The sequence below is a fragment of the Oncorhynchus keta genome, unplaced genomic scaffold (genome assembly GCF_023373465.1).
Source record: "Oncorhynchus keta strain PuntledgeMale-10-30-2019 unplaced genomic scaffold, Oket_V2 Un_scaffold_14384_pilon_pilon, whole genome shotgun sequence".
Taxonomy (NCBI): domain Eukaryota; kingdom Metazoa; phylum Chordata; class Actinopteri; order Salmoniformes; family Salmonidae; genus Oncorhynchus; species Oncorhynchus keta.
Window position 1 is genome coordinate 1,402,501 of NW_026290787.1, and position 22,500 is coordinate 1,425,000.

Consider the following 22,500-nt stretch of genomic DNA (forward strand, 5'->3'; position numbering starts at 1 on the left):
AGAGAGGAGAAAGAAGAGAGGAGAGAGGAGAAAGAAGAGAGGAGAGAGGAGAAAGGAGAGAGGAGAGAGAAGAGAGAAGAGAGGAGAGAGGAGAGAGGAGAAAGAAGAAAGGAGAAAGAAGAGAGGAGAGAGGAGAAAGAAGAGAGGAGAAAGAAGAGAGGAGAAAGAAGAGAGAGAAGAGAGGAGAAAGAAGAGAGAAGAGAGAAGAGAGGAGAAAGAAGAGAGGAGAAAGAAGAGAGGAGAGAGGAGAGAGGAGAGAGGAGAGGAGAGAGGAGAGAGAGGAGAGGAGAGAGGAGAGGAGAGAGGAGAGTGAAGAGATGAGAAAGAAGAGAGGAGAGAGGAGAAAGAAGAGAGAGGAGAAAGAAGAGAGGAGAGAGGAGAAAGAAGAGAGAGGAGAAAGAAGAGAGGAGAAAGAAGAGAGGAGAAAGAATAGAGGAGAAAGAAGAGAGGTGAAAGAAGAGAGGAGAAAGAAGAGAGGAGAAAGAAGAGAGGAGAAAGAAGAGAGGAGAGAGAGAGGAGAGAGGAGAAAGAAGAGAGAGGAGAAAGAAGAGAGGAGAAAGAATAGAGGAGAAAGAAGAGAGGTGAAAGAAGAGAGGAGAAAGAAGAGAGGAGAAAGAAGAGAGGAGAAAGAAGAGAGGAGAGAGAAGAGAGGAGAGAGAAGAAAGAAGAGAGGGGAAAGAAGAGAGGAGAAAGAAGAGAGGAGAAAGAAGAGAGGAGAGAGAAGAGAGGAGAAAGAAGAGAGGAGAGAGAAGAGAGGAGAGAGAAGAGAGGAGAGAGAGAAGAGAGGAGAGAGGAGAAAGAGGAGAAAGAAGAGAGGAGAGAGAAGAGAGGAGAGAGGAGAGAGAAGAGAGGAGAGAGAAGAGAGGAGAGAGAAGAGAGGAGAAAGAAGAGAGGAGAAAGAAGAGAGGAGAAAGAAGAGAGGAGAAAGAAGAGAGGAGAAAGAAGAGAGGAGAAAGAAGAGAGAGGAGAAAGAAGAGAGGAGAAAGAGGAGAAAGAAGAGAGGAGAAAGAAGAGAGGCGAAAGAGGAGAAAGAAGAGAGGAGAAAGAAGAGAGGAGAAAGAAGAGAGGAGAGAGAAGAGAGGAGAGAGAAGAGAGAAGAGAGGGGAAAGAAGAGAGGAGAAAGAAGAGAGGAGAAAGAAGAGAGGAGAGAGGAGAAAGAAGAGAGGAGAAAGAAGAGAGGAGAGAGGAGAAAGAAGAGAGGAGAGAGGAGAAAGAAGAGAGGAGAGAGAAGAGAGGAGAGAGGAGAAAGAGGAGAGGAGAGAGGAGAAAGAAGCGAGGAGAAAGAAGAGAGGAGAGAGGAGAAAGAAGAGAGGAGAAAGAAGAGAGGAGAGAGGAGAAAGAAGAGAGGAGAGAGAGAGAGAAACAGCGCTCAGCAAAGCACCGCTACCTAGTTCCTGAATGACCATATCTGGCAGTGAGTTCCGCTTTGTTTCCATGGCGGTGTGGAGCTACAGTCTGTCCTTAGCAACTGTCACACACATGGATATTGCTTCCTGTCTTTATTGTACCTGTGGGAGGATAATTAACAAACAGACATACATACCCTCCAGCTATACCCCGTCCTCTTCCCTCCCTCCCCACTGCTCAAACCCACCCTCTCTCCCTCCTCTTCTTCCTCGCCCCCCCTTCCCGCTCCTCCTCTACCTTGTTGATGTGTAGCTGCTGGAACTGCTGTTTGTGTTTCTCCAGGAACTGTTGGTGTTGCTGTTGGACCACCAGCTGCTGCAGGGCCTGGGCCTGGGCGTTCTGCTGGGGCAGTGGGGCCGACTGGGTCCGACCCAGGGGACGGTGCTGCCCACGCAGCATGTGGATGGAGGGAGACTGGAGGGCGTCCACACCTGGGTTGGGAATACACACACGAGGGTATGGTTTTAGCCATTGATACACACGCCCGAATCTACACAAACACACTGGTCCCAGGACAAGAAATATCCGCTGTAGAAATGGCTCTGTTAATCACACAGAGAACAGTGGAATGGAGCTTAATAGGAGCACAGTACTATAGGCCTGGCAGAAGAACCTTCTCTAGTCTGCCAAAAAAGGAGCCCCCAATCACTTCCAAGGCTGTGCGTGTCACCAGTCATTTACTCCACTGTCAGCTGAAAATAGCACTGGGAAAGTGAGTCAATGGATGTGTTCCTTCAACACCGGTGGGCACAGTGTTCTCTCTCTCTCATTGACCCTGCTTAACAGAAGATGAAAGGAAGTCTGTCAACAGAAGGAAGGGGGGGGGACTGTTATCTGTTAGGAAAGCACACAGTGTACTGGGACACTGTGTGTGTGTTCTCCACCAAAGTACCATTCTACTGCTGTACCCACCTGCCAGTAGGGGCCCATGCGCGCCAGTCTGTTCCAGCAGGACCAAGTGCTGCAGTAGTGGGCCGTGCCCCCCTGCGCCCCCTCCGTCAGCCAGGTAGGTGGCTAGGGGGGCACCGCCTAGGTAGGGGGGGCTGAGGGAGAGGGCCGAATGTTGATCCCCATCCTGCTGGGCAGAGGTCACCTGGAGAATGGGGTCAGTATAGAAGTGTTTTATATAGAACTGTTGGGATACATCTATATGTTAAACTGACATTAGTTTGATGATTATATTGTCTTTACTGGTTTCATACCACTAGCTTTAGGAAGACTGAGGTACACATTACAAGCCTGTTGTTGTTGCTATTGTAAACTGATTTATTTTGGCAATATTGTGATTTCTGAATTCATCTTTAAAGGATGGTTCCCCCTAAAAAACACAATGTCATATAAGATGAGACAGACAGGGAGAAAAAAAGAGTGAATAAAGAGAGAAAGAGCATTCGATAAACAAATATCCCATTCATATGAAGATGAAGGTATGGCAACTTTTCTTTGTCTGTGTATGGTGTTACAGGTAAGAAAGCCTGTACTTATATTTCTGCCAACTGACCAAGTACTGATTGTGGTATTATGTTTAAAAGTCCCGCCACCCCCTCAGTATAAAACATTGCCTTTCATTTTACCGGCTTCGGCACGCATTAAAGCATTCTATTGTTGTCTGACATCAAACTTGTCCTCGTCGATCACAAAGCTTCACAGAAATTATTGTAAAGCATTTATTTTCTCCATAAAAATATGCAATTCTGTTGTTGAGCCGTCCTGCTATTGTCACAGAAATGCTTTGCCATTTAGCCTGGGAGAACACCCACACACACACACTGCCTTTAGCCCGGGAGAACACACACCGCCATTTAGCCCGGGAGAACACACACCGCCATTTAGCCCGGGAGAACACACACCGCCATTTAGCCCGGGAGAACACACACCGCCATTTAGCCCGGGAGAACACACACCGCCATTTAGCCCGGGAGAACACACACCGCCATTTAGCCCGGGAGAACACACACTACCATTTAGCCTGGGAGAACACCCACACACACACCCCCCTGCCATTTAGCCCGGGAGAACACACCCCCCACCATTTAGCCCGGGAGAACACACACACCCCCCACCATTTAGCCCGGGAGAACACACACACACACACCCCGCCATTTAGCCCGGGAGAACACACACACACACTACCATTTAGCCCGGGAGAACACACACACACACTGCCTTTAGCCCGGGAGAACACACACACACCCGCCATTTAGCCCGGGAGAACACACACCGCCATTTAGCCCGGGAGAACACACACCGCCATTTAGCCCGGGAGAACACACACCGCCATTTAACCCGCGAGAACACACACCGCCATTTAACCCGGAGAACACACACCGCCATTTAGCCCGGGAGAACACACACCGCCATTTAGCCCGGGAGAACACACACCGCCATTTAGCCCGGGAGAACACACACCGCCATTTAGCCCGGGAGAACACACACCGCCATTTAGCCCGGGAGAACACACCGCCATTAGCCCGGGAGAACACCGGGAGATTTAGCCGGGAGAACACACACCGCCATTTAGCCCGGGAGAACACACACCGCCATTTAGCCCGGGAGAACACACACCGCCATTTAGCCCGGGAGAACACACACCGCCATTTAGCCCGGGAGAACACACACCGCCATTTAGCCCGGGAGAACACACACCGCCATTTAGCCCGGGAGAACACACACCGCCATTTAGCCCGGGAGAACACACACCGCCATTTAGCCCGGGAGAACACACACCGCCATTTAGCCCGGGAGAACACACACCGCCATTTAGCCCGGGAGAACACACACCGCCATTTAGCCCGGGAGAACCCACACCGCCATTTAGCCCGGGAGAACACACACCGCCATTTAGCCCGGGAGAACACACACCGCCATTTAGCCCGGGAGAACACACACCGCCATTTAGCCCGGGAGAACACACACCGCCATTTAGCCCGGGAGAACACACACCGCCATTTAGCCCGGGAGAACACACACCGCCATTTAGCCCGGGAGAACACACACCGCCATTTAGCCCGGGAGAACACACACCGCCATTTAGCCCGGGAGAACACACACCGCCATTTAGCCCGGGGAGCCATTTAGCCCGGGAGAACACACACCGCCATTTAGCCCGGGAGAACACACACCGCCATTTAGCCCGGGAGAACACACACCGCCATTTAGCCCGGGAGAACACACACCGCCATTTAGCCCGGGAGAACACACACCGCCATTTAGCCCGGGAGAACACACACCGCCATTTAGCCCGGGAGAACACACACCGCCATTTAGCCCGGGAGAACACACACCGCCATTTAGCCCGGGAGCCATTTAGCCCGGGAGAACACCGCCATTTAGCCCGGGAGAACACACACCGGGAGAACCATTTAGCCCGGGAGAACACACACCGCCATTTAGCCCGGGAGAACACACACCGCCATTTAACCCGGGAGAACACACACCGCCATTTAACCCGGGAGAACACACACCGCCATTTAACCCGGGAGAACACACACCGCCATTTATTTACCCGGGAGAACACACACCGCCATTTAGCCCGGGAGAACACACACCGCCATTTAGCCCGGGAGAACACACACCGCCATTTAGCCCGGGAGAACACACACCGCCATTTAACCGGGAGAACACACACCGCCATTTAACCCGGGAGAACACACACCGCCATTTAACCCGGGAGAACACACACCGCCATTTAACCCGGGAGAACACACACCGCCATTTAACCCGGGAGAACACACACCGCCATTTAGCCCGGGAGAACACACACCGCCATTTAACCCGGAGAGAACCGCCATTTAACCCGGGAGAACACACCGCCATTTAACCCGGGAGAACACACACCGCCATTTAACCCGGGAGAACACACCGCCATTTAGCCCGGGAGAACACACACCGCCATTTAACCCGGGAGAACACACACCACCATTTAACCCGGGAGAACACACACCGCCATTTAACCCGGGAGAACACACACCGCCATTTAACCCGGGAGAACACACACCGCCATTTAACCCGGGAGAACACACACCGCCATTTAACCCGGGAGAACACACACCGCCATTTAACCCGGAGAACACACACCGCCATTTAACCCGGGAGAACACACACCGCCATTTAGCCCGGGAGAACACACACCGCCATTTAACCCGGGAGAACACACACCGCCATTTAACCCGGGAGAACACACACCGCCATTTAACCCGGGAGAACACACACCGCCATTTAACCCGGGAGAACACACACCGCCATTTAACCCGGGAGAACACACACCGCCATTTAGCCCGGGAGAACACACACCGCCATTTAGCCCGGGAGAACACACACCGCCATTTAACCCGGGAGAACACACACCGCCATTTAACCCGGGAGAACACACACCGCCATTTAACCCGGGAGAACACACACCGCCATTTAACCCGGGAGAACACACACACCGCCATTTAGCCCGGGAGAACACACACCGCCATTTAACCCGGGAGAACACACACCGCCATTTAACCCGGGAGAACACACACCGCCATTTAACCCGGGAGAACACACACCGCCATTTAGCCCGGGAGAACACACACCGCCATTTAGCCCGGGAGAACACACACCGCCATTTAACCCGGGAGAACACACACCGCCATTTAACCCGGGAGAACACACACCGCCATTTAACCCGGGAGAACACACACCGCCATTTAACCCGGGAGAACACACACCGCCATTTAGCCCGGGAGAACACACACCGCCATTTAGCCCGGGAGAACACACACCGCCATTTAGCCCGGGAGAACACACACCGCCATTTAGCCCGGGAGAACACACACCGCCATTTAACCCGGGAGAACACACACCGCCATTTAGCCCGGGAGAACACACACCGCCATTTAGCCCGGGAGAACACACACCGCCATTTAGCCCGGGAGAACACACACCGCCATTTAACCCGGGAGAACACACACCGCCATTTAACCCGGGAGAACACACACCGCCATTTAACCCGGGAGAACACACACCGCCATTTAACCCGGGAGAACACACACCGCCATTTAACCCGGGAGAACACACACCGCCATTTAACCCGGGAGAACACACACCGCCATTTAACCCGGGAGAACACACACCGCCATTTAACCCGGGAGAACACACACCGCCATTTAACCCGGGAGAACACACACCGCCATTTAACCCGGGAGAACACACACCGCCATTTAACCCGGGAGAACACACACCGCCATTTAACCCGGGAGAACACACACCGCCATTTAGCCCGGGAGAACACACACCGCCATTTAACCCGGGAGAACACACACCGCCATTTAACCCGGGAGAACACACACCGCCATTTAACCCGGGAGAACACACACCGCCATTTAACCCGGGAGAACACACACCGCCATTTAACCCGGGAGAACCGCCATTTAACCCGGGAGAACACCGCCATTTAACCCGGGAGAACACACACCGCCATTTAACCCGGGAGAACACACACCGCCATTTAACCCGGGAGAACACACACCGCCATTTAACCCGGGAGAACACACACCGCCATTTAGCCCGGGAGAACACACACCGCCATTTAACCCGGGAGAACACACACCGCCATTTAACCCGGGAGAACACACACCGCCATTTAACCCGGGAGAACACACACCGCCATTTAACCCGGGAGAACACACACCGCCATTTAACCCGGGAGAACACACACCGCCATTTAACCCGGGAGAACACACACCGCCATTTAACCCGGGAGAACACACACCGCCATTTAACCCGGGAGAACACACACCGCCATTTAACCCGGGAGACACACACCGCCATTTAGCCCGGGAGAACACACACCGCCATTTAACCCGGGAGAACACACACCGCCATTTAACCCGGGAGAACACACACCGCCATTTAACCCGGGAGAACACACACCGCCATTTAACCCGGGAGCCATTTAACGGGAGAACACACCGCCATTTAACCCGGGAGAACACACACCGCCATTTAACCCGGGAGAACACACACCGCCATTTAACCCGGGAGAACACCGCCATTTAGCCCGGGAGCCACACCGCCATTTAACCCGGGAGAACACACACCGCCATTTAACCCGGGAGAACACACACCGCCATTTAACCCGGGAGAACACACACCGCCATTTAACCCGGGAGAACACACACCGCCATTTAACCCGGGAGAACACACACCGCCATTTAGCCCGGGAGAACACACACCGCCATTTAACCCGGGAGAACACACACCGCCATTTAACCCGGGAGAACACACACCGCCATTTAACCCGGGAGAACACACACCGCCATTTAACCCGGGAGAACACACACCGCCATTTAACCCGGGAGAACACACACCGCCATTTAACCCGGGAGAACACACACCGCCATTTAACCCGGGAGAAAAGGCCCTGTTTAATAATAAATTATGGGTTAACATGTGCATTTTTAACTTGTAGGCCATCGGTCTTCAGACAAAATAACTGATGGGCAGTTTGAAAGGAGAGAAAGCAGGCGATGATGTGATCACATTGGCTGGTGATGCAGAAATGACAGCAGTATTAGGCTTAATTTTTAGCCAACGACTGAATATGAATGAGCTTGTTCAGCTTCTCAGCCTCTCTTTTCCAGATGAGCCAATAAGCAACTCTGTCATCCTATTCTCCTGGAGGGGCAAGGCCCTCCGCTCATCCTCTTCTCCTGGAGGGGCAAGACGCTCCGCTCATCCTCTTCTCCTGGAGGGGCAAGGCCCTCCGCTCATCCTCTTCTCCTGGAGGGGCAAGACGCTCCGCTCATCCTCTTCTCCTGGAGGGGCAAGACGCTCCGCTCATCCTCTTCTCCTGGAGGGGCAAGGCCCTCCGCTCATCCTCTTCTCCTGGAGGGGCAAGACGCTCCGCTCATCCTCTTCTCCTGGAGGGGAAAGGCCCTCCGCTCATCCTCTTCTCCTGGAGGGGCAAGACGCTCCGCTCATCCTCTTCTCCTGGAGGGGCAAGACGCTCCGCTCATCCTCTTCTCCTGGAGGGGCAAGACGCTCCGCTTCTCCATCCTCTCCTCTCCTGGAGGGGCAAGACGCTCCGCTCATCCTCTTCTCCTGGAGGGGCAAGAGACGCTCCGCTCATCCTCTTCTCCTGGAGGGGCAAGACGCTCCGCTCATCCTCTTCTCCTGGAGGGGCAAGACGCTTCTCCTGGAGGGCAAGACGCTCCGCTCATCCTCTTCTCCTGGAGGGGCAAGACGCTCCGCTCATCCTCTTCTCCTGGAGGGGCAAGACGCTCCGCTCATCCTCTTCTCCTATTGGGGCAAGACGCTCCGCTCATCCTCTTCTCCTGGAGGGGCAAGACGCTCCGCTCATCCTCTTCTCCTGGAGGGGCAAGACGCTCCGCTCATCCTCTTCTCCTGGAGGGGCAAGACGCTCCGCTCATCCTCTTCTCCTGGAGGGGCAAGACGCTCCGCTCATCCTCTTCTCCTGGAGGGGCAAGACGCTCCGCTCATCCTCTTCTCCTGGAGGGGCAAGACGCTCCGCTCATCCTCTTCTCCTGGAGGGGCAAGACGCTCCGCTCATCCTCTTCTCCTGGAGGGGCAAGACGCTCCGCTCATCCTCTTCTCCTGGAGGGGCAAGATGCTCCGCTCATCCTCTTCTCCTGGAGGGGCAAGACGCTCCGCTCATCCTCTTCTCCTGGAGGGGCAAGACGCTCCGCTCATCCTCTTCTCCTATTGGGGCAAGACGCTCCGCTCATCCTCTTCTCCTATTGGGGCATGGTCTCTTTTCAAATATTACTTTTTGTTATATGACAGGGGTTCCTTCCACACATTACCGTGACACTGAAGTAGTGTGTGAAAAATATTATTGATATTTTATTTGGTTATATTGCATTATGTTCTTACTATAAAATACATGCATGCTTTCTGTGATCAGTGCAGGGTGTGTGTGGTCTGCTTAATGAACAAAATAAACTATTGATTTCATTTGCATTGCACAGCCATGTTGCCTACAGGTTGTCCATACCAGTAACATAACTCAACTCAAAATGGGCTATTCTTCTGAAAATACATTTCATAAGCTGTATGTTTCTTAGGACCTGCCTAAACAAATGAATAATGGATTTCTCTGTGGTGTATATTCAATGGATTTATTCAAATACAGACCCACCCCCATCAGCACATCCCCACACCCCCTTACTCCCACCCCACACTCCCTTACTCCCACCCCACACTCCCTTACTCCCACCCCACACTCCCTTACTCCCACCCCACACTCCCTTACTCCCACCCCACACTCCCTTACTCCCACCCCACACCCCCTTACTCCCACCCCACACTCCCTTACTCCCACCCCACACTCCCTACTCCCACCCCACACTCCCTTACTCCCACCCCACACTCCCTTACTCCCACCCCACACTCCCTTACTCCCACCCCACACTCCCTTACTCCCACCCCACACTCCCTACTCCCACCCCACACTCCCTTACTCCCACCCCCACACTCCCTACTCCCACCCCACACTCCCTACTCCCACTCCACACCCCCTTACTCCCACTCCCCACCCCCTTACTCCCACCCCACACTCCCACCCCCCACCCCCTTACTCCCACCCCACACTCCCTACTCCCACCCCCCTTACTCCCACCCCACACCCCCTTACTCCCACCCCACACTCCCTACTCCCACCCCACACTCCCTACTCCCACCCCACACTCCCTTACTCCCACCCCACACTCCCTACTCCCACACCCCCTTACTCCCACCCCACACTCCCACCCCACACTCCCACCCCCTTACTCCCACCCCACACCCCCTTACTCCCACCCCACACCCCCTTACTCCCACCCCACACTCCCTACTCCCACCCCACACTCCCTACTCCCACCCCACACTCCCTACTCCCTCCCCCCACTCCCTACACTCCCACCCCCTTACTCCCACCCCACACCCCCTTACTCCCACCCCACACCCCCTTACTCCCACCCCACACCCCCTTACTCCCACTCCACACCCCCTTACAGAGACAGATATATATATATATAGAGAGAGAGATACAGAGAGAGACCGACCAACACACACAGGGAGACAGAGAGACAGATATATATATAGATAGAGAGAGAGATACAGAGAGAGACCGACCAACACACACAGGGAGACAGAGAGACAGATATATATATATATATAGAGAGAGAGATAAAGAGAGAGAACGAGAGAAGAGGAGAAACAATATATCAACAGAGAGTCTTACATTGGAAGCAGAGGTGGCCGTGGCGGGCAGACCTAGGGTGATGTTGGGGAGGGAGGGGGACGTGTACAGAGACAGCTGGCTGAGTTCACCACCACACAACCGCTGAGCCAGGGACACATCAATGCTGTTGGAGACAGTGACGCCGTTCTCATTGGGGATGTTGCTGATGCTGTTGTTGTTAGGAGAGCTGGGGCCGGATCCAGGAGCGCTGTTACACGCTGAATCTAGAGAATGTATTCATATCTTAACTCCGTCATGACTGTTCCACACCAAGTCTACAGCTACAGTACAACATGAACCTAATGCAACCAGTCAGTTAGTCATCTCTTCCATGTTAAATCTACTACACAGCTCTGTTGTGTGCGAGGTCTGAACCTCCTGGCCGTTCCTCTCCACAGCGTTGAGTGTGTGTCCTACCTGCCATATCCAGTGAGCGTTTCTTGGCGGTTGTGATCGGGCTGTCTTTACGCCTCAGTAGGGGGCTGCTCCGTCGCTCGCTCACCTTCTGCTTCAGACGAGAACGTAGCTTCAGGTTGGGCTCAGAGGCTACAAGACAGACACACACAGAAAGAGAGAAAGCACAGATATGACCAACACAACCCAGGCTTGTAACAGAGGCTAAGACTCAAGAGAGGACCATGGTTCTGATACGGCTCTATCATATCGTATCCCTGCAACTTGAACCGCAGTAAACAGAAACAAAACTGTTGAGGCTAACAACAGTTCGAGGTTAAACCTGTCGATCAAACAGGGCCCATTTTATCTAACCAACGACTAAGTTACACAACCTGCTGTTCACCATCATGGAGGTGGATGAGGTACGATTCCTCCCCATTACAATGTACTGAACGTTGGGAAAATCTGCGGCAGCCACATCAACAAGGAAATAAGAGTTTAGAGGGGAATGAACTGATTTCTGGGAGCGACGTTGCCAATTACAGCGGGCTTTGTCAGTGTGCATTCAAATGGAGAGAATTTAGAAAGACAAGGACGGAGAGAGGGAATGCATGACTTCCATGTTCTGAAATGATGCTAATGTTCATGGCACGGACAATCAGGGCCCTCTGTGGGGACAATCGACCACCCTCTCCCTCTCTTCATTTACAACATTCCCTTCACTCAGACAACAAAACATTAGCGAAAGAAGTTCAGTTAGCGTGAGGGATGGGGGCATCTTCTTGTCGCCCCTGGTACTCCCCGTTTAGAAGGCACGTCAGCTGAATCCCTTTCAGCGCTAGAAAGCGCTAGAAAGCAGAGCGCTCTGATGTCATCTATAGCAGTTTACTGTACAGCTGCTGAATTCCAATTTAAGCGTTTATCAGTGACCAAATCTTCTATTTTCATACCGTATAGGGCAGGGGTATTCAACTCTTAAGTTCACTACGGTAGGGGGCAGCATTCGGAATTTTGGATGAAAAGCGTGCCCATATTAAACTGCCTGCTACTCAGGTCTAAAGTTTCCAAACTGTTAAAATAATGTCTGTGTGGCCTCCCGGGTGGCGCAGTGGTTAAGGGCGCTGTACTGCAGCGCCAGCTGTGCCACCAGAGACTCTGGGTTCACCCCAGGCTCTGTCGTAACCGGCCGCGACCGGGAGGTCTGTGGGGCGACGCACAATTGGCCTAGTGTCGTCCGGGTTAGGGAGGGTTTGGCCGGTAGGGATATACTTGTCTCATCGCGCACCAGTGACTCCTGTGGCGGGCACGCTAACCAAGGTTGCCAGGTGGACGGTGTTTCCTCCGGCACACTGGTGCGGCTGGCTTCCGGGTTGGATGCGCACTGTGTTAAGAAGCAGTGCGGCTTGGTTGGGTTGTGTATCGGAGGACGCATGACTTTCAACCTCTCCCGAGCCCGTACGGGAATTGTAGTGATGAGACAAGATAGTAGCTACAAAAAAAAAAACAATTGGATACCAAGAAATTGGGGAGATTTAAAAACAAAAAAAAATTAAATAATGTTTGTGAGTGTAACAGAACTGATATGGCAGGAGGAAACCAGAGGAAAATCCAACCAGGAAGTACTATTATTTTGAAAGGCTGTTTTGTAGACAGACTTAGGACCCAGTTCACGAGCTCTGTGCCTTCCTCTACATGTGACCAGTCTTTAGGCATTGTTTCAGGCTTTTACTCTGAAAAATGAGGGAGCTACAGCACTTTCAATCAGTGGCCAGTGGAAATTTCCATTCATCAGCCATGCGCCCTGATCGTGAACGTGCCTTTCTTGTTTCTCCTTTCCTATTGATGAAGATTTTGTCCGGTTTAAATATTATTGATTATTTATGACAAAATAACCGGAAACATCGTTTGGCATGTTTCTACTAACTTTTATTGTACTTAAAAAAAACCTTGTCTGGACTTAGTGCACGCGCCTTAAGCATTCGGATTACTGGACAAAACGTGTGAACAAAACTGAGGTATTTGGTCATAAAGAGGGACATTATCAAACAAAACAAACATTTATTGTTTAACATGGAGACCTGGGAGTGCCACCAGATGAAGATCATCAAAGGTAAGTGATTCATTTTAATGCTTTTACTGACTTTAATGACACTCTCCTTGGCTGGAAAATGGCTGTATGGGATTCTATGGTTAGATACAGACCTCGCATAATCGCATGGTGTGCTTTCGCGGTAAAGCCTTTTTGAAATCGGACACTGGTTGGATTTACAAGAAGTTTATCTTTAAAATGGTGGATAATACTGGGATTTCTCTTGTTTTGAATTTGGCGTCCTGCAATTTCACTGGATGTTGTCCAGGTGAGACGCTAGCATCCCACTTGTACCAGAGAGGTTAACCTGCGAGGTACGGGACCTGCTGGCTTTCTGTTCTACCTGATCATTTTTAAAAACACAGTGAAACAGGCTTTCGAGGTCCAGAGTTGAGTTTGAAGGGTATAGGGGCTGTGAGCTTGAAGGGTTACCTAGCTACCATACAGTGTGAAGGGTTACCTAGCTACCATACAGTGTGAAGGGTTACCTAGCTACCATGTTGGGGTCATCATGTGGGGTCCCGGCCCGCCTATCAACTAGCCTCCATATGCTTCCATGTAAAGGCTGGCCTAGATAACCGGATGAACTTACAGCCTTGCTAATTGCTAGATGGTTTTAACACCATGTTGGCTGAATGGACAGAGACAGGGGTTAATGTACTTGTTAACAGTGAGTGTCCCATTGATGAAAGTTGGAACCACATTGTGATATAAAGCCTGTCTACAAACCCCTATATATGCCAGACAGCGGGAGACTAAGTGTTATGCATGTCAAAGAGGGGTGTGCGGAGATGTAGGTTCATAATCAAATCTGCAATTCACTGTTTACCGGCGTCTAAATCACACACAAAAATTGCGAAGCTAGCATGAACACTTAGATGAACTCAACTAAACAATATTTAAAATTTTAAAAATAAATTTTAAAAAACGCAACAGTGATTCAAAAGCTCATTATCAGCCCCCACATTTATGTAGAAGCAATGAAATAAGAAGGAATGAAATAAGAAGCTCTTCTAACGGTGCCCAACCTAGAATTAACATACGTAAACCCCACAAAACTGACAATATCTCCCTGCATCACTTCACAAACCTCCATGTTATTGAGAAAGGTATGTTCTGTAAAAAGTTGGTTCAGTTTGAGGTATACTAGCTAGAGTAATAAAAATAAAAAATCCAGTCACTAATGGTGAAATTGCTAGCATGTCGCTGCTAACACAGCATGTCGCTAGCACAGCATGTCGCTAGCACAGCATGTAGCTAGCACAGCATGTCGCTAGCACAGCATCATTTTCCTTCATGCCCACCACTTTTAAAGAACTGCAGGTAAAGGTAAAAGTAATTCCCTAAACTCTCCTCCTCCCTTCCTCATCTGTCCTATTCTCCAACCTTCTCTTTTCTAAAATCTCTCTCCTCCTGTGGAATGTGGCCAGTGTCAACTGTGGTCTATGTGCAGCCTTGAGGCTTTTCTCCTCTTCTACCTTCCTCTTTCCCCACACTCCCCCTGTTCTACTCCCCTCGGACTCTCTCCTCCCGTCTCTTCTCTCTCAGTCTGGGTGGAATGTGGTCTCAGTGGCCAGTGTCAACTGCGGTGTATCTGCAGCTTGAGTCAGCCTTGGGGCTAGAGTCAACATGGCCGTGCTCTGTTCATACAGGCCCAGCCCGCTAAGTGAATAATTATACTGGAAGACCACCGCTTCACAGCCCGGCACGGCCGCACCATTTTAGTTTCCACTTCGTCTACTGTCAGTAGAGAACACCTCTCTAAACTATAGAATTTGTTTTTTTTCACTCTGGGATTTTTCATGATGTATGATTTAGAAATGATGAAAACTTTGGCAAGGTGATAAAAGGTCTGTCACATATTACAGTTCAATCCCCCGTCGGTACAGTAGGACATGCCAGAACACCAATGGATGTTCAGAACGTTTTAGGTGGTAAAGATAGTCAATATTAATATCAGCAGTTCATCTAGAACTCAAATAACGTATAGCTTCTCAGTGCTGCTTTGCTGAAGTGAACCTCATAACCCCCCCTCACAGTTTTACAGTACCTCTCAGAGCCCTGGGGATTCCATTGAGGGGGCAGCAGAACCCCTGACAGCCTAATTTGGGTTTGATTAATGGTGGGAGGCTCTAATACTATCTAAATGAGTGGAGGTGTGAACCTGCAGAGAGCCTACAAGACAGTCCTCTAGCAGAGCAAGGTGTGAACCCACAAAGAGCCTACAAGACAGTCCTCTAGCAGAGCAAGGTGTGAACCCACAAAGAGCCTACAGGACAGTCCTCTAGCAGAGCAAGGTGTGAGCCCACAGAGAGCCTACAGGACAGTCCTCTAGCAGAGCAAGGTGTGAGCCCACAGAGAGCCTACAGGACAGTCCTCTAGCAGAGCAAGGTGTGAGCCCACAAAGAGCCTACAGGACAGTCCTCTAGCAGAGCAAGGTGTGAGCCCACAAAGAGCCTACAGGACAGTCCTCTAGCAGAGCAAGGTGTGAGCCCACAAAGAGCCTACAGGACAGTCCTCTAGCAGAGCCAGGTGTGAGCCCACAGAGAGCCTACAGGACAGTCCTCTAGCAGAGCAAGGTGTGAGCCCACAGAGAGCCTACAAGACAGTCCTCTAGCAGAGCAAGGTGTGAGCCCACAGAGAGCCTACAGGACAGTCCTCTAGCAGAGCAAGGTGTGAGCCCACAGAGAGCCTACAGGACAGTCCTCTAGCAGAGCAGCCCACAAAGAGCCTACAGGACAGTCCCTAGCAGAGCGGAGTGAGCCCTAGCAGACAGAGAGCCTACAGGACAGTCCTCTAGCAGAGCAAGGTGTGAGCCCACAGAGAGCCTACAGGACAGTCCTCTAGCAGAGCAAGGTGTGAGCCCACAAAGAGCCTACAGGACAGTCCTCTAGCAGAGCAAGGTGTGAACCCACAAAGAGCCTACAGGACAGCCTCTAGCAGAGCAAGGTGTGAGCCCACAGGACAGTCATCTAGCAGAGTGAGGTGTGAGCCCACAGGACAGTCCTCTAGCAGAGCAAGGTGTGAGCCCACAAAGAGCCTACAGGACAGTCCTCTAGCAGAGCAAGGTGTGAGCCCACAGAGAGCCTACAGGGCAGTCCTCTAGCAGAGTAAGGTGTGAGCCCACAGAGAGCCTACAGGACAGTCCTCTAGCAGAGCAAGGTGTGAGCCCACAAAGAGCCTACAGGACAGTCCTCTAGCAGAGCAAGGTGTGAGCCCACAGAGAGCCTACAGGACAGTCCTCTAGCAGAGCAAGGTGTGAACCCACAAAGAGCCTACAGGACAGTCCTCTAGCAGAGCAAGGTGTGAGCCCACAAAGAGTACAGGACAGCCCACAGAGCAAGGTGTGAGCCCCTACAGGACAGTCCTCTAGCAGAGCAAGGTGTGAGCCCACAAAGAGCCTACAGGACAGTCCTCTAGCAGAGCAAGGTGTGAGCCCACAAAGAGCCTACAGGACAGTCCTCTAGCAGAGCAAGGTGTGAGCCCACAAAGAGCCTACAGGACAGTCCTCTAGCAGAGCAAGGTGTGAGCCCACAAAGAGCCTACAGGACAGTCCTCTAGCAGAGCAAGGTGTGAGCCCACAAAGAGCCTACAGGACAGTCCTCTAGCAGAGCAAGGTGTGAGCCCACAGAGAGCCTACAGGACAGTCCTCTAGCAGAGCAAGGTGTGAGCCCACAAAGAGCCTACAGGACAGTCCTCTAGCAGAGCAAGGTGTGAGCCCACAGGACAGTCCTCTAGCAGAGCAAGGTGTGAGCCCACAGAGAGCCTACAGGACAGTCCTCTAGCAGAGCAAGGTGTGAGCCCACAAAGAGCCTACAGGACAGCCTCTAGCAGAGCAAGGTGTGAGCCCACAGGACAGTCCTCTAGCAGAGCAAGGTGTGAGCCCACAGAGAGCCTACAGGACAGTCCTCTAGCAGAGCAAGGTGTGAGCCCACAGAGAGCCTACAGGACAGTCCTCTAGCAGAGCAAGGTGTGAGCCCACAGAGAGCCTACAGGACAGTCCTCTAGCAGAGCAAGGTGTGAGCCCACAGAGAGCCTACAGGACAGTCCTCTAGCAGAGCAAGGTGTGAGCCCACAGAGAGCCTACAGGACAGTCCTCTAGCAGAGCAAGGTGTGAGCCCACAGTGAGCCTACAGGACAGTCTCTAGCAGAGCAAGGTGTGAGCCCACAGAGAGCCTACAGGACAGAGCAGAGCAAGGTGTGAGCCCACAGAGAGCCTACAGGACAGTCCTCTAGCAGAGCAAGGTGTGAGCCCACAGAGAGCCTACAGGACAGTCCTCTAGCAGAGCAAGGTGTGAGCCCACAGAGAGCCTACAAGACAGTCATCTAGCAGATCAAGGTGTGAGCCCACAAAGAGCCTACAGGACAGTCATCTAGCAGAGCAAGGTGTGAGCCCACAGAGAGCCTACAAGACAGTCATCTAGCAGAGCAAGGTGTGAGCCCACAAAGAGCCTACAGGACAGTCCTCTAGCAGAGCAAGGTGTGAGCCCACAGAGAGCTTACAGAACAGTCCTCTAGCAGAGCAAGGTGTGAGCCCACAAAGAGCCTACAGGACAGTCCTCTAGCAGAGCAAGGTGTGAGCCCACAGAGAGCCTACAGGACAGTCCTCTAGCAGAGCAAGGTGTGAGCCCACAGAGAGCCTACAAGACAGTCCTCTAGCAGAGCACGGTGTGAGCCCACAGAGAGCCTACAGGACAGTCCTCTAGCAGAGCAAGGTGTGTGTGTGTTTAGTACCTGTCTTGCGGAGGGGGAAGTCATCTCTAGCGTTGTAGATGCCCAGGACAGGGTGGTTGTAGGTACCCATACCAGTCTGAGGAGGAGAGCTCTGGTCCAGGGAAGTGTGCTGAGTTTTCCTGCAACACACACACACAGAGAGAGAAACCATCAGATACTTCATTTGTTTTTAAACCTTTATTTAACTAGGCAAGTCAGTTAAAGAACAAATTCTTATTTACAATGACGGCCTACCGGGGAACAGTGGGTTAACTGCCTTGCTTAGGGGCAGAACAACTGATTTTTACCTCGTCAGCTCTGGGATTCAATCTTGCAACCTTTCGGTTACTAGTCCAACACCATAACCACTAAGCTACCTCATCACACAACACTGCGGTGGGTGGTGTCTCAATAGTCTAAAGCCATTACCTCACTCCTCACACAGGATTACAGGATAGGGTGTGTCTCAATAGTCTAAAACTGTGCCTCAGCAGTGGGTAGATCAGGCTGAGGAGATTGGTCCCAGTCAGCCTGGGCTGGAAGATGGGCAGAGCTGATGTCTCTCTATTGAAGTTAGCCACTGCTACAGAGCAAGACTGATCTCAGGCAGTAAGGTAAGCTGTGCTGGTCTAGGTCCAAACCCATGTTCTGGTCTAGTGAACACACTCTGTGGTGCATATACCTCCCCTCTCTACCTCTCTTCTGGTCTGAACGACTGGCAGCTTTAAAGTGCTGGGAGACTCTTTACAGAGACACAGAGACACAGAGAGAGAGACACAGAGAGAGAGACACAGAGAGAGAGACACAGAGAGAGAGACACAGAGAGAGAGACACAGAGAGAGAGACACAGAGAGAGAGACACAGAGAGAGAGACACAGAGAGAGAGACACAGAGAGAGAGAGAGACACAGAGAGAGAGACACAGAGAGAGAGACACAGAGAGAGAGACACAGAGAGAGAGACACAGAGAGAGAGACACAGAGAGAGAGACACAGAGAGAGAGACACAGAGAGAGAGACACAGAGAGAGAGAGACAGAGAGAGAGAGACAGAGAGAGAGACACAGAGAGAGAGACACAGAGAGAGAGACACAGAGAGACAGAGAGACAGAGTCCTGATAACACTGACTCTATACTCCACTGGGTCATTATGGTAGTAGGAGAAGTGGTTTACTGTATGTGTGTGATGAGTGCCGGATGATTTTACTAAGACAGTTGCAAAACAGTGATCACAGTTTCTACCAATGACTTCTATGACTTCTATAAACGCGTTATAAAACATGAACACACATGCACACACAGCACCTAACACTGAACACACAGACCACAGCTGGACGCGGATTCACACAGGACCTAACACTGAACACACAGACCACAGCTGGACGTGGGTTCACACAGCACCTAACACTGAACACACAGACCACAGCTGGACGTGGGTTCACACAGCACCTAACACTGAACACACAGACCACAGCTGGACGTGGGTTCACACAGCACCTAACACTGAACACACAGACCACAGCTGGACGTGGGTTCACACAGCACCTAACACTGAACACACAGACCACAGCTGGACGTGGGTTCACACAGCACCTAACACTGAACACACAGACCACAGCTGGACGTGGGTTCACACAGCACCTAACACTGAACACACAGACCACAGCTGGACGCGGATTCACACAGGACCTAACACTGAACACACAGACCACAGCTGGACGTGGGTTCACACAGCACCTAACACTGAAAACAAAGACCACAGCTGGACGTGGGTTCACACAGCACCTAACACTGAAAACAAAGACCACAGCTGGACGTGGGTTCACACAGCACCTAATACTGAACACACAGACCACAGCTGGACGTGGGTTCACACAGCACCTAACACTGAACACACAGACCACAGCTGGACGTGGGTTCACACAGACCACAGCTGGACGTGGGTTCACACAGCACCTAATACTGAACACACAGACCTCAGCTGGACGTGGGTTCACACAGCACCTAACACTGAACACACAGACCACAGCTGGACGCGGATTCACACAGCACCTAATACTGAACACACAGACCACAGCTGGACGTGGGTTCACACAGCACCTAACACTGAACACACAGACCACAGCTGGATGTGGGTTCACACAGCACCTAACACTGAACACACAGACCACAGCTGGACGTGGGTTCACACAGCACCTAACACTGAACACACAGACCACAGCTGGACGCGGATTCACACAGAACACAGCTGGACGTGGGTTCACACAGCACCTAACACTGAACACACAGACCACAGCTGGACGTGGGTTCACACAGCACCTAACACTGAACACACAGACCACAGCTGGACGTGGGTTCACACAGCACCTAACATTGAACACACAGACCACAGCTGGACGTGGGTTCACACAGCACCTAACACTGAACACACAGACCACAGCTGGACGTGGGTTCACACAGCACCTAACACTGAACACACAGACCACAGCTGGACGTGGGTTCACACAGCACCTAACACTGAACACACAGACCACATCTGGACGCGGATTCACACAGACCACAGCTGGACGCGGGTTCACACAGACCACAGATGGACGTGGGTTCACACAGAACACAGCTGGATGTGGGTTCACACAGCACCTAATACTGAACACACAGACCACAGCTGGATGTGGGTTCACACAGCACCATACTGAACACACAGACCACAGCTGGAGCACACTTAACACACAGACCACAGCTGGACGTGGGTTCACACAGCACCTAATACTGAACACACAGACCACAGCTGGACAGCTGGGTTCACAGCACCTAACACTGAACACACAGACCACAGCTGGACGACCACAGCGGGTTCACACAGACACACAGCTGGACGTGGGTTCAGACCACAGACCACAGCTGGACGTGGGTTCACACAGCACCTAACACTGAACACACAGACCACAGCTGGATGTGGATTCACACAGAACACAGCTGGACGTGGGTTCACACAGCACCTAACACTGAACACACAGACCACAGCTAGACGCGGATTCACACAGAACACAGCTGGACGCGGATTCACACAGCACCTAATACTGAACACACAGACCACAGCTGGACGTGGGTTCACACAGCACCTAACACTGAACACACAGACCAAAGCTGGACGCGGATTCACACAGAACACAGCTGGACGTGGGATCACACAGAACACAGCTGGACGCGGGTTCACACAGACCACAGCTGGACGTGGGTTCACACAGCACCTAACACTGAACACACAGACCACAGCTGGACGTGGGTTCACACAGCACCTAACATTGAACACACAGACCACAGCTGGACGTGGGTTCACACAGCACCTAACACTGAACACACAGACCACAGCTGGACGTGGGTTCACACAGCACCTAACACTGAACACACAGACCACAGCTGGACGCGGATTCACACAGACCACAGCTGGACGCGGGTTCACACAGACCACAGATGGACGCGGGTTCACACAGAACACAGCTGGATGTGGGTTCACACAGCACCTAATACTGAACACACAGACCACAGCTGGATGTGGGTTCACACAGCACCTAATACTGAACACACAGACCACAGCTGGACGTGGGTTCACACAGCACCTAATACTGAACACACAGACCACAGCTGGACGTGGGTTCACACAGCACCTAACACTGAACACACAGACCACAGCTGGACGCGGATTCACACAGAACACAGCTGGACGTGGGTTCACACAACACCTAACACTGAACACACAGACCACAGCTGGACGTGGGTTCACACAGCACCTAACACTGAACACACAGACCACAGCTGGACGTGGGTTCACACAGACCACAGCTGGACGTGGGTTCACACAGAACACAGCTGGACGTGGGTTCACACAGCACCTAACACTGAACACACAGACCACAGCTGGACGTGGATTCACACAGAACACAGCTGGACGTGGGTTCACACAGCACCTAACACTGAACACACAGACCACAGCTGGACGCGGTTCACACAGCACCTAATTCACACAGAACACAGCTGGACGCGGATTCACACAGCACCTAATACTGAACACACAGACCACAGCTGGACGTGGGTTCACACAGCACCTAACACTGAACACACAGACCAAAGCTGGACGCGGATTCACACAGAACACAGCTGGACGCGGATTCACACAGCACCTAACACTGAACAGACAGACCACAGCTGGATGTGGGTTCACACAGCACCTAACACTGAACACACAGACCACAGCTGGACGTGGGTTCACACAGCACCTAATACTGAACAGACAGACCACAGCTGGACGCTGGGTTCACACAGCACCTAACACTGAACACACAGACCACAGCTGGACAGCTGGGTTCACACAGCACCGTGGGTTAACACTGAACACACAGACCACAGCTGGACGTGGGTTCACACAGACCACACACGGGTTCACACAGACCACAGCTGGACTGGACGTGGGTTCACACAGACCACAGCTGGACGTGGGTTCACACAGACCACAGCTGGACGTGGGGGTTGAACACACAGACCACAGCTGGACGTGGGTTCACACAGACCACAGCACAGACCACAGCTGGACGTGGGTTCACACAGCACCACCTGAACACACACAGACCACAGCTGGACGTGGTTCACACAGAACACAGCATATGGGTTCACACAGCACCATACT

The 22,500-nt window shown here is 52.1% G+C and overlaps 1 protein-coding gene across 1 annotated transcript in view; it reads right to left on the reverse strand.

Annotated features, from left to right (window-relative positions):
• LOC118375732 (histone deacetylase 4-like) overlaps positions 1–22,500 on the reverse strand; it is a 144,836-nt gene that overhangs the window by 54,292 nt on the left and 68,044 nt on the right. Inside the window, 5 exon segments of the mRNA XM_052513969.1 lie at positions 1,645–1,838; positions 2,320–2,500; positions 10,622–10,845; positions 11,039–11,167; positions 17,841–17,959. Coding sequence (XP_052369929.1) covers positions 1,645–1,838; positions 2,320–2,500; positions 10,622–10,845; positions 11,039–11,167; positions 17,841–17,959 — 847 coding nt within the window.